The 12,753-nt window shown below is 42.2% G+C and overlaps 1 protein-coding gene across 2 annotated transcripts; it reads right to left on the bottom strand.

Moving 5' to 3' along the window:
- Positions 1–5,440: 5,440 nt before the first annotated feature.
- Positions 5,441–11,684, bottom strand: LOC119290688 (probable ADP-ribosylation factor GTPase-activating protein AGD14). 2 transcript variants are annotated; one of them, XR_005141962.1, is made up of 14 exons: positions 11,416–11,684; positions 11,219–11,280; positions 10,833–10,920; positions 10,670–10,731; positions 10,477–10,573; positions 9,801–10,190; positions 9,133–9,720; positions 8,207–8,338; positions 8,029–8,133; positions 7,865–7,942; positions 6,737–6,857; positions 6,601–6,646; positions 5,984–6,260; positions 5,441–5,920 (listed from the first exon to the last, which is right to left on the bottom strand). XR_005141962.1 is itself a non-coding variant. In XM_037569324.1 (13 exons), exons 1-13 carry the CDS (start codon positions 11,515–11,517, stop codon positions 6,215–6,217), a joined length of 1,917 nt encoding a protein of 638 aa, XP_037425221.1. In that variant the 5' UTR covers positions 11,518–11,684; the 3' UTR covers positions 5,441–6,214. The 2 variants fall into 2 exon arrangements, 1 of the variants encoding a protein (XP_037425221.1); XM_037569324.1 differs by having other exon boundaries at positions 5,441–6,260.
- Between the last annotated feature and the right edge of the window lie 1,069 nt (positions 11,685–12,753).

The raw sequence follows: 12,753 nt of genomic DNA, 5'->3' as shown, positions 1-12,753 counted from the left end.
GTGCGGGTCGGGCCTTATCCGTAACCGCCCCACCTCTCGCCTTATGTGGTGTGGGTGGCTGCGGGCTGGCCTCGATCGGCGGTGGTCTTCAAGTTTTTTTTTCTTTCTCTGTTTTTATTAGTCTAGTACTAATTATTGTATATGGTGCAGTTTTAGACTCTGTTTAGTACTGTTTAGTACCTAGTTTGACTGCTACTTACATACTAGTCCAGTTCTAGATTAAATCTGACTAGGACTTGTGTAATTATTAGTGTGTTTATATTATGTAATGGATTGATAATATAAATAAAGTACCGGATTTCATCTGGGAAGAATGACATGTTCCATGTGTTTACCACATCTCACTTTTATCGAACATGTCTTTGCGATTGAGATCTTCTCTCGCATATCAAACTTGCGAATTTTTGAATGTTTCTCCCTCATCTTATTTGGAATCACAAGATAATGAGTTGTGATCTACTGCTCATTTGCAGACTATCCTCTCTTACTGTGAGGTCTACGTTTTGTCATTCTCGACAAACGATTACCTCCAACGTGTATTCCTTATATCTGAATTGTAGCATACACAAGGTAATGGCGATATAGCCTAATACTGTGAGATCTAAGTGATCTTCAAAGTGTTATGTTCACATAATTGAGGTTGAGAATTTTTCAAGTTTTACACTTGAGCATCAAATTTTTGCGTTCTTATTACAGAACCATGATGGTTTTAATTTACCACCCGTAAATTAATTATCTCTGGTTCATCATGTAGGCAAAGATGACTGCCAAAGAGTTTGAGGAGCTTGCCCTCAATGGCCACAATTACCCTACATGGGCTATGGACATCAAGATCAGTCTTGCGTCCCGTGGGATAGCGCGTGCAATACAACCCCCAGAGACTCCTCTCCCGGATGGGGCCACGCCGCTGACAGAACAGCAGAATTATGCTGCCTTATTCATCATAAGGCACCATATTCATCCAGATCTCAAGTCTGAGTATTTACAGGAGGAATCTCCTAGTACTCTGTTTCTGACCCTCAAAACGAGGTATGAACAGCAGAAGGCAGTAGTCCTGCCAGAAGCACTTCATGATTGGACTCATCTTCGTCTTCAGGATTTCAAATCCATTGGTGAGTACAATCATGCTGTTCATAAGATATGTTCCAAACTGCGCTTTTGTGAGAAGGAACCTACTGAGGGGGAGAAGATAGAGAAAACTCTGTCTACTATGCTCCCTTCAGATAGGATCCTCCAACAGCAATACCGTGCTCGTAACTACACTGTCTATTCCGAGCTCATTCACATGTTACTTCAGGCTGAAAAGCATGATGAGCTACTCGCTAAGAATGGCTCTCAGCGCCCAGTTGGGGCACAACCTTTACCTGAAGTCCATCTGAATGTTGCAAATAGACAAAAGTTTAATGGTACCTTTCGGGGTAAACAAACCAATTTCGAGCATAAGCGAAAGCGTAATGGGAACAGGAGATCTAGATACCCAGGCAAGGGAAAAGGCACTTCAAAGCCCAGGTTTGATAAATCTAAGCTTTGCAACAAGTGTGGATGCCACACGCATTCTACTGAAAAGTGCACAATGCCCAAGCATCTGGTTATGCTGTACCAGCAATCACAGGGATGCAAAGCACCTCAAGGGAAAAGGTTTGAAGCCAACTTCAACCTTCATCCGGATAGCGCAAAAGGAGCTGGTGGTTCGCACGATGTTCCTCCTGGACCGAGCAACGCCGTGGTTCCTTATCTGCCCGAGGCTACTGCTGAAATGGAGAACACGTTGATTGAGTACACTGCAAACAACGTGTTTGGCGACTTCGACTAGTCCCTCAATCTCCTTAGTGATCTACTTAATTATGTCCATTTGTGATGATTGTAATAAGAACATAAGTTTATTGTTGTCTTTATATTGTATTGTATCAGCACATTTGATATAATAAAGATTGTATTCTATATATTACTATGAGTTTTTCTTATTGAAAATTCTTTTGTTTTATATAGTTTTCTACGGGGGCAATCCGATGGAAGAGGAATTATGCCTTGTGGACAGTGGTGCCACAAACTCCATACTGAGGGAGATGAAATATTTCCAAACTCTGAAAAAGACAAATGGAGATATTCTAACTATCGCTGGACGCGATACTGTGATTGTTGGTACTGGACGTGCCATATTCACCCTCCCAAGTGGTACATATGTGACAATTGAGGATGCTTTACTGTATCCCGATTCTGCACGTACCCTGATCAGTTATCGAGATATCCGTAAAAATGGTTTTCATATTGAAACCCATGAAGACAACAAAGAGGAGTACCTACTCTTTACTAAAGATGACGGATATGGCAAAAAGGTACATGAGAAAATTCCTTCTCTATCGTCTGGTTTGTACTATACGTACATCAAACCCGTGAAACATGTTGCATACAAAGTAATTTTTCAGAATGTTAACGCATTCCAAACCTGGCATGATCGCCTAGGCCATCCTGGAATAGGGATGATGAGGAAAATTACTAGCAATTCCATTGGTCATAATTTGCTTGAGTCAAAATTTCCTCAATCTTCTGATTTTGTGTGCACATCTTGTGCCACGGGAAAGCTAATTTTGAGGCCCTCACACCTCAAAATACAAGCTGAACCACTTCAGTTCCTTGAACGTATTCAAGGAGACATTTGTGGTCCCATTCAGCCATTATCTGGACCTTTCCGGTATTTCATGGTTCTGATTGACGCATATACACGATGGTCACATGTATGTCTTCTGTCCACACGAAACCATGCATTTGCCAAGATAATGAGGCAAGTCATTAAGTTGCAAGCCCATTATCCTGAAAGTCGAATTAAGTCAATTCGAATGGATAATGCTGCAGAATTCTCCTCACGTGCTTTCAATGATTATTGAATGGCTTTGGGGATTGAAGTTCAGCACTCTGTTCCATATGTCCACACACAAAATGGTTTGGCTGAAGCATTGATTAAGAGGATCAAACTCATTGCAAGACCTTTGTTGATGAATTGCAATTTGCCAACCTCTTGTTGGGGTCACGCTATTTTACACGCTGCTGACTTGATACAATTGAGGCCAACTGCATATCACAGTTCTTCCCCTCTGGAATTGGTACGTGGAAATCCTCCAAGCATTTCCCATCTGCGTAAGTTCGGATGTGCTGCATACATCCCGATCTCACCACCACAGCGGACATCTATGGCCCACACAGGAAGTTGGGGATCTATGTGGGGTACAAATCGCCGTCAATTATCAAGTACCTGGAACCCCTGACTGGGGATCTGTTCACAGCCCGTCACGCTGATTGCATATTTAATGAGGAACATTTTCCGGCATTAGGGAGATTTCAAGTACCAGAAAGAATGCCCGGAAATTGATTGGAATGCTCATTCCATTTCATCCTCTGATCCACGTACCCAAGAGACCGAACTTCAAGTTCGGAAGATCATTAATTTGCAACATCTTGCAAATAATCTACCAGATTCGTTTACTGATTTGAAAGGTGTTACAAAATCCTTAAACCCAGCCAGAAATGCACCGGAAAGAGTGGAGGTACCAACAAAAACCACTCAACTCCCTATTCCTAAAAAGAGGGGGAGTAGTGCGATCTCTGAACTGGAGCATGCTTCTAGCAAGCAACAAAGGAAATCGAGGAGAAAAACCTCGGAGTCAGTAAATGCAGGTCAACTCAACATTGACAAACACCTGATGGGTAGTATACACCCAGTGGAAGGGCAACCTCCACAACCCAGTTCCAGTGTGCACAAACTGACTGGGACATCAGAACACCCAGACTCGATCGTATTGGGAAATCACGAAGAGTCATTAGGGGTGCAGGAAATTTCCATCAACTATGTTGATTCTGGAGAATTATTTGACCGTAAGACTACGACTGTCGACATATATTTTGCTGACAAGATTGTAGATACTCTTCTCACTGATCATGATCCAAGGTCTATCGTTGAGTGCCAAAAGTGCTCCGACTGGCCTAAATGGAAGGATGCAATCCAAGCAGAAATTGCCTCGCTTAACAAAAGAAAGGTATTCACTGAAGCAATACCTACACCTCCCAGTATTTTCCCTGTGGGATTTAAATGGGTTTTTCTCCGGAAACGGAATGAGAACAATGAGGTGGTGAGATATAAAGCAAGGCTCGTAGCACAAGGTTTCACGCAGAAACCCGGCATTGATTTCACTGAAACATATTCTCCAGTAATGAGTGCAACCACTTTCCGATATCTTATATCCTTGGCAGTGCAAAATCGTCTATCTATGCAGTTGATGGACGTCGTGACCGCATACCTTTATGGGTCACTAGATTCGGACATATATATGAAGGTTCCTGATGGAATCCCTGTCCCGAATAAAAATGCAAAACGCAACATGTATTGTGTAAAGCTGAATAAGTCATTGTATGGCTTAAGGCAGTCGGGACGGATGTGGTACAACCGACTCAGTGAGTTCCTTCTTCAGAAAGGTTACTCCAATAGTGCTGATTCCCATGTGTTTTCATCAAGAAGTCCTCTACATGATTTTGCATCATTTCTGTGTATGTTGATGATCTCAACATCATCGGCAGCACACCAGACATTGATGAAGCACGCAATCACCTAAAGATGGAATTTGAGATGAAGGATTTGGGTAAAACCAAATTTTGCTTAGGTATTCAACTTGAGCATCTTCCTTCAGGAATCATGGTACACCAATCTGCCTATATCCAGAAAATATTGGAGAAATTCAATATGGACAAATCCTATCCATCTAAAACTCCCATGGTGGTTTGATCTCTAGACATAGAGAAAGATCCGTTCAGACCAAGGGATGATGGAGAAGAGGTGTTGGGACCTAAAGTTCCATACCTTAGTGCTGTTGGAGCGCTTATGTATCTTGCAAATTGCACAAGACCTAATATTGCATTTGCAGTGAATCTACTTGCTAGACATAGCGCAGCTCCCACCAAACATCATTGGTCTGGAGTGAAGAATATCTTTCGATATCTCTAAGGCACAAAGGATCTTGGCCTATTTTTCCAGTTCCAGAACAATCAGGACTCTGATGTATTTGGGTATGCAGATGCCGGCTATTTGTCTGATCCCCATAACGCCAGATCTCAGACCGGCTTTGTGTTCCTACATGGTGGTACTGCTATATCATGGAAGTCTTCGAAACAGACTCTGGTGGCAACATCTACCAATCATTCTGAAATAATTTCATTATTTGAAGCAACATGCGAATGTGTATGGCTTCGCAGAATGATAAACCACATACAACAGTCATGTGGAATGGGTTCGATAAAATCACCTACCATTATCTATGAAGATAATGCAGCTTGTGTTGCGCAGATGCAAACAGGATACATCAAGAGTAATATCACCAAGCATATTTCTCCTAAATGGTTCTTTCCCCATAATCTTCAGAAAAGCGGGGAAATAAGCATTCTGCAAGTCAAATCATGCGACAACCTTGCTGATTTATTTACCAAGTCTCTACCAAATTCTACATTCCAAAAATGTGTTCATGGAATTGGTATGCGAAGACTTAGGGACTTGCAGGTGTCAGAGGGAGTCTCTTCTTGAGATATCCTCATTTTAATGACATCATATTATGCTATCTTTCTTTGTGAGTATATTTTTCAGGACCTCATCAAAGATTTTATGAAGAACTTTTGAAGGAGAATCTTTTGAGATGATAGAGCTTCCCGAACAATCGTGAAGATGATCTACATGGTCAAACGTAGATTAGGGGGAGTGTTAAAAATAATTCTGTAATTAGGGGAAAATCTCCCCTTGCCCAAACCATCGTTGCGGTTTGTCCCGCAACCGACGCCTCCCTTCGATCTCCTGGAACCGACGCCTCCTCGAGGGATCGTCGTGTCTCTTCGGGAGATATAAAAGGGGACATGTAACCATCGTTGAAAGGATTCGATCATTCTGATTCAAAACATACTAACGTTAGCATCACCCCCCGCCAAAAAAAAACGTTAGCATCACCACCTGTCATCGTCGTCACAGCCACCAGCAAGGGTTCCCGAACTCCAAGAGGCAAGGGGCACAAAATGTGCACTGTCAACCAAACCATAGATATCCGAGTCTCCGCAGAATGGCCTTCACGAGCTCCCTATCTGTATCTGCTACATACAAGTTCAGTGAACCCAAGGAACAGGTGCTCTTTTCACAAGTCCAAGCAGCACAAAGCCATGTCGATTTCCAAGCCGAATCCTTTCTCTATGCAAAAGGATTGCCAGTAGATACAGTGCTCAATGTTATGTTCCTGAAACAACAGGTTTAGCTTTAGCACAAAGATGGAGTTGACGCTAGAGCTTGTTTGGTTTGCTCCCTAATTTTGTCAAGCCAGAGTTCTGGAAATGGCTACAGATTTGGCCTCCAATTGGTTTGGCTCCAACTTGTGGTGGAGCCGATGCGATTTCCGCAAGGCTGCCACCGAAACGTCGGCATTGCCATTTTTGTTGGCTCTTTTGTGTTGATATAAGAAACTAATAACCTTGCCTACTTTTGGCTTGGCAATTGGCAGCAAACCGAACAACCCCAATGCGGTAGCAAACCGAACAAATAGTTGGTAAGGCCAACTATGCCAAGGCAGAGCATATTACCTCAATGGAGAGTTTGGGGCCTGCTCGACAAGACATGTTAATCCACCTGAATATGTGTTAGTTGTTACAGTCAGATGAACTCCACGTACGCAGTAAATTAGGCAAACCATATAAAGATGCTACCAGTAAAGCTCACCATGTGATCCAGACGGAACATAGGTACAAGTATTGTTGGAGAACCATGATTCAGGCAAACCATCAAGAAAAGTTATTGGTAAATTAGGCAAAGCAGCTTGCAGCATGCTCATGTCCATGAACTGCAAATGAAGTGTAATTCAGAAAATTGCTGGCAAGCACCAGGAAGCTGGCAATGACAAGGACTAGAACTGTAAGCAAAGATAAATATATTTTCTATAATATCACGCACAAAAGACAGTTCATACTCAATGCATAGACAGAGTTTCTAGTTCTTAGTACAAAATCACAAGTAAAGTGGTCTCAAATCTTCCAAGGAATGCAATTTAATTTTACAAACACATGCCATCTTTTGAAGACCAAACCATGTTCAAATTCAAATATTCTTGTTACCAATGTCATCCTACTTCATGCCCATGGCTGTGGCACCACCGCAACCTCGCCACATCCCAACCATCCATCCACGGCCAAGAACCACTAAGTAAACTTGGTGCACTCGGACTGGTTGAGGTGGTGATTGGTGGTGCCACGAGTGGTGATGCGGATCCAATTCCAAAGATAGGAAATTTGGCTGATTTCCCAGAAAGAATTCAGCTTCTTTAAAAAAATCTACTCATGTAGTATAATAGTGATCTAGATTATTTTAATTTGTTGAAAAAAAATGAAGGAATAGCCGTAACGAATTTATGTATGACAAGTTATTTGGGTAAGATAAAGATTCGAAAACTGGCCATAGTGCACTGGCTTGTCCCTGCTATAGGAGAGGCTTGACCATCCACAAATCTTTTTATTTAATTGGATTCTACTTGATTTAAAAGACAATCATATCCCACATGAATACTTACAATTCTTTCTACCTCTAGGTATATTTTATCATACAACTACTTCGAATAGACATGCACATGCAGTGGCATGCTTTATTGGACCATTTTCATTTTAAATTTTTTCAACCAGTTACAAAGACCCAATAGTTTAGGTAAATCTGTTTGTCAAAAGGCATTAACCACAAAATGAAGCATCATCAACTACTTGGAAAGCAGGGATCATAGAAAACCGACAACACTATGTTCACTTCTTTAAGCCTTCTGGTAGCATGAAGTACAGATAAGGCAAAGAAGAAATGGAATACCAGATTAGTAGCCTCTGAATCAGTACCAAAGGGGAGATCAAATGGATTTAGCACAATCTGATCAGCAAAGGGTTTTCCCTGTACATGATCAAATCACATCAGAGAGCAATGGTCTAGAAGAAGAAAAATATTCTTAAATGGTTTATGAAGTAGAGAAGCCATACTGAAGGAACATCAGATATTGGAGATGGCTCTAGGAAAGGAGCAAATGATGCACTTAGAGCTAATTCATCCATGAACACATTATGGCAATCATCACCATGAGATTTCTACAGAGAATAACAGTTATGATGCTGTGTTATTTATGAACCACATGCAAAATTTAACAGGGAAAAAGGCTACCTTTGAACTAATAGGGCAACTAAAAGGATTGTTGGTAACATCGACTACATTTGTGAGCTCATTACTTAGTGACTCAGCACCAGAGTGATCATTAGAGATGATCCCAGTTGCATCATCAAATGAATGCCATAACTGCAAATACACAACAAGGAGGAAGTGACTTGAAGCTCTGGAAAGGCAGTTAAAACACATAATCAATAGAAGAATGGTACCATAACATCCAGAAGTAACCTTATTATTCAATTTCATGATTCCCAACCTGAGAACTTATCCTATCCATTGGTTCTATTACACTCCAACAATTTTAAAGTCATGAATGAGATATCTTTCCTGTTTGTTGGGAACTGCTGCTACCAGCAGTGACATCACAAACAATTAAAAATCCAAGGCTGGCAAATTAACAATAACAGCTTTTACATAATTTGGAGCACAATGAAGACAAAAAAAAACTCAGAAACCAAACAGTAAACCAGCCTTTTCTGAAAGTGCAAATTAACTGCACACATTAAAAGAGATGCAACAGTACAATTACATAATTCCTCGCCTGATAATTATTTGCCTCTTTACTCTTTAGATTTTTGCAAGTTAGAAGTCATTAGTGATAGATCTCCTGGCAGATTTTTAGTGCAAGTGCCATCATAAATGCTCCAACATTGAGCAAATTCAAAATATTAACTTTCTTAAGATGTAAAGCATGACAAGGCTAATTCCACAGTAGAACACTGGAACCTCATAGTACAATCATTCCTTTTGAGTTCACACATTTCACAAAATTGTAAAAGCTTAAGTACCATTCACAAAGTTAAAAATTGTAAAAGCTTAAGTACCATTCACAAAGTTAATTACCCTATATTATTTGCATGCACCTGTTGCCATGAACAAATAGAAACATAGAGAACTCCTAGAGCAACGCAAATATTCCTTACCTGAGAGCAACCTGTATCAAGAGATGTAGCACCAGACTGATTGCTGATTGAAACTTCGTGCTTGGAAGTCGGGAACAATGTTGGTCTATCAGTTGTTTCGAACGAAAACAAATCACGACCCAGAATCTGTTTATGATTACCTACGTCAGCTACAGGAGAGGGACCAGTGACTCCAGGCTGTTTATGTGGGGGCGTGTCAAATGTAACCCACCCAGCATTGCCCATTGATGGAGCTTCCAGTGGCACTTTATCAGCAGATGAAGCTGTATGAGGCATATTTGCAAACAAATCTACAGATGGATGAGCTTCCAGTGGCATTTTATCAGCAGATGAAGCTGTATGAGGCATATTTGCAAATAAATCTACAGATGGATAGCCAGTTATAGGTTGTTGCTGCAAATTTGGCTGACTGTAGAGATCCTCTTTTGTACCATTTACAGCAGCAGAAAAGGCTACAAAACTTGGAGCTGCAGAATTGTTGGATTGCTGAGTTCGGTGAACATTCTCAAAATAAAAAAACAAATCAGCTAAGCTTGAGTTGCCTGACTTAAGCGATGTGGAATCTATGTTCCCTGTTGATGCAGTTCTCTGCAGAAAAATAATTAAATTTATTAAGCGACTTTATGAGATGCAACAAAGGAAAGAGGATAAATTCCAAAATCAATCACCTGGGATTGAGTGATGCCATTAGAACTCAGCATATTTGATTGATTTTGTTGGACAGGAGGGCTTAAACACCCATCATCGAAGAAATCAGGTGATTTGGGTGCTGTTCCTAAGGTACCACGCATGCTTGACCCTGAGCAGTAAGAAGTTCTCGGTCCACGACTCTCATTTGCAAATTGGTCCTCGGACATTCTCTCTTGCAGGCTATGTGAACGACAAGAAAATCCAGGCATCTTCCCATCATGCCCTCGGTCTGAACTAGGTTTCCTACTTAGCATTGCAGGTTGCTTGCGATTGCGCCTTTCTTCATATTGGTAGTCATTAGGTGGGCTCTGAGAAAATGATTGATAGGAACTAGCCCTTCTATGTTCCTCTTCATGGGATCTTTGAATCTTCATAGATGGAGTAGAGTATAGTTCAGCAAGACGCAATGTTCTCAGATATTGTAGGAAAATAAAAACCATCATTGCAGCATATATGTAGGAAAGCCAACTGGAAGAAATCAGTCCTTTAAAGGAGAAATAATAGATGCACTTTAAGCCACCTGAATGAGTATTCACTAACATCTATGTGTACTGCAGCGGTTGTGCTAAAGCTTATCACAGCTAAAGTTCCAGACTGACGAAGATAGGTTTCAAGTAGTCAAACAGCTGATGTCGAGAATTTAACTAATTGTACCTGTATATCTCTTGGAGGCCTTTCGGACAAACTTACACCAGCATATCTTCTCTCCACATAAACAGCATTTATGAATTCTCTAAGGCTTTCAATGTTACTGCGTCAAAACAAAATAGTCACATCATGTACCATATCCCGTTAAATAACAAACCAAAGAATGTATACACGGCAATGAGTTGATGAAGTTATGTACCTGCTATCAGGTACCCTCATTTGCTGGGTATCAAAATCCTTCAACAATAATTCTCTGGCTCGCTGTATCATTCAGTTTAAGTGTTAGGATATGAACCAAAAGGGAATTCCCAGAAAACCACCAACAAAACAAACAGGCAACCAACTGGATGTATGACTTTTACCTGGTTCCCACCCTTTTGAAGGGCCTCAACCTCTTGCACGGTGAACTTGGACATAGACACCGATTTTACTCGGTGCGTGAACTCACGGCTACAAGTGCATAAATGGTTCCAGTGTGTTAGAATAACAGAAGTCAGCAGACCATTAGCATATGCAAGACTAGAATGACTAGAATTGGAACATTCACACACAATGGATAAGTTGTATAGAGTGTGCCAATAATTTGCCATACTGTGTCACTATCAGTAGAACCTCCCAAGCAGTAATCTGACACACAGTTCAACAGTACAAGTAAAATTGATGGCTGGATCGCGCTGGCTAGGCTTTCCAATTCCACAAAGTTGAAGAAACGATAGATCACCCGGGGATGGAATACAAAAACACTCACTGGATGCCGCTGCAGGAGATGCAGATGAATGTCCAGAAGCTCGTGCAGACGTACTGCGGCCCCTGCATCAGACGACACCACACAAAAACAGGGCCGTCAGTAAACACCAGACAAGATCGGGAGCATCAGCAAGCGATGCAAACCAAAACCAAAACCAAACCGCGCACGCGACTGGAGTAGAAATAAGAAGCCCTTACGATGGCGTTGCAGTTGATGCATCTGCGGTTGGGCGGCAGCTTGAGGAGGCCCCTCACGATCCGCTCGTTCCTCTCCTCCTCCTTCCTGGACGAGGCCGCCATCACTGAACCCAACCCCAATCGAGCCTGGAACCCGTCGGTGTCGAGGCCTCGAGGCGACTCGGCTTGATCAGGGAGCGCGGAGGAGGGACCGCCCGGCGCTTCGAATTAGGGGAGCGGCGAGGAGGACCTGGTGGTTGTGCGTGGGCCGGCCTGTGTGTGTGTGTATGATGCGGTAGGGGAGGCCGTTGGAGGAAAATAACCGGTAGCTGCAACGGCTTTTATTTTTAAAACATGATCAGTTTGGTGCTGCTTAGGGGGTGTTTGTTTCCAGGGACTTTTTGGTGTAGGGACTAGAAAAAGTCCATAGCAAACCAAACAGGATGGGACTTTTTTGGGACCTTTTGCTAAAAGTCCTTAGAAGCACCTCCTTAAGAGTCTTTTTCAAAAAGTCCCAGAGACTAAAAAAAGTCCTACGACTAGAGAAACAAACACCACCTTAATGGCTTTGCCTTTGCCTCCGGCCGATGAAGCTGTGAGCAGTCTGCTCGAACGATGAAGCCGATGAGCGGTGAAAAGACAGATTGGGGACCCTCACACTACTGGTATAGGCCAACGGCTGGTGTTGGTTGCTCAACAGCTTACAGCTAATACCGATGCCGGTCACTTGTTTGGCAGGAGAGACTGTAGGGACACATGGATGGGCGTTGGTGCTATTGGATTCGAACTGCTGTACAGCCAGGATCAGATCATTTTCACAACCTCCAAAGACACACAGCATGGTCCATTGCATTGCACTACTAGATCTCATCTCAACACCTCAATTTTTCTATTTTTGTTTTGAAACAAGGGCAAAAGCTTTGCATTATCTCACTCATAGAGAAGAATAGGAACAAGGTTCATGAGGCCCATTACGCCTCAACAAACAGAAGAAGAAAACCCTACTGTCACGGCATGATTGAGCTCAAATGCTTAGCCCCAGCGAGAATCAATTTTTGGCCTCCCCTTATGTTATCAATAACACTAAAGGGCATTGATGCCATGTTGCGGAAGATCCTAGCATTTCTCCCTTTTTAAACCTCCCAACATGAGTAGCGAGAAGATCACCTTCCTCCAGTGACCACGACGAAGAACCATCGCCTTTCCATCAAGATTGGACCGAATTTAGCCCTCCTCAAGTAGTAATGGCAAGCTCCGGAGCATCAATCCCAAATTTGACAGCAGCCCAAACTCTGAGGGCGTATCTGCACTTGAAAATAAGGTGCACCGCCGACTCCTACTCGTTGCGAAGCTGACACA

The sequence above is a fragment of the Triticum dicoccoides genome, chromosome 4B (genome assembly GCF_002162155.2).
Source record: "Triticum dicoccoides isolate Atlit2015 ecotype Zavitan chromosome 4B, WEW_v2.0, whole genome shotgun sequence".
Classification (NCBI taxonomy): domain Eukaryota; kingdom Viridiplantae; phylum Streptophyta; class Magnoliopsida; order Poales; family Poaceae; genus Triticum; species Triticum dicoccoides.
Note: the sequence above shows the minus strand (reverse complement) of the source record. Positions and strands in the feature narration are given on the sequence as shown.

Excerpts from the sequence above, each read along its gene's own strand:
- LOC119290688 (XM_037569324.1), bottom strand. The coding sequence starts at position 11,517 with ATGGCGGCCTCGTCCAGGAAGGAGGAGGAGAGGAACGAGCGGATCGTG. Across the intron at positions 10,191-10,476 it reads GGCCTCCAAGAGATATACAG|ATTCAAAGATCCCATGAAGA; the intron begins GTACAATTAGTT and ends CCATCTATGAAG. Across the intron at positions 6,647-6,736 it reads TGTTCCGTCTGGATCACATG|GTGGATTAACATGTCTTGTC; the intron begins GTGAGCTTTACT and ends ACACATATTCAG.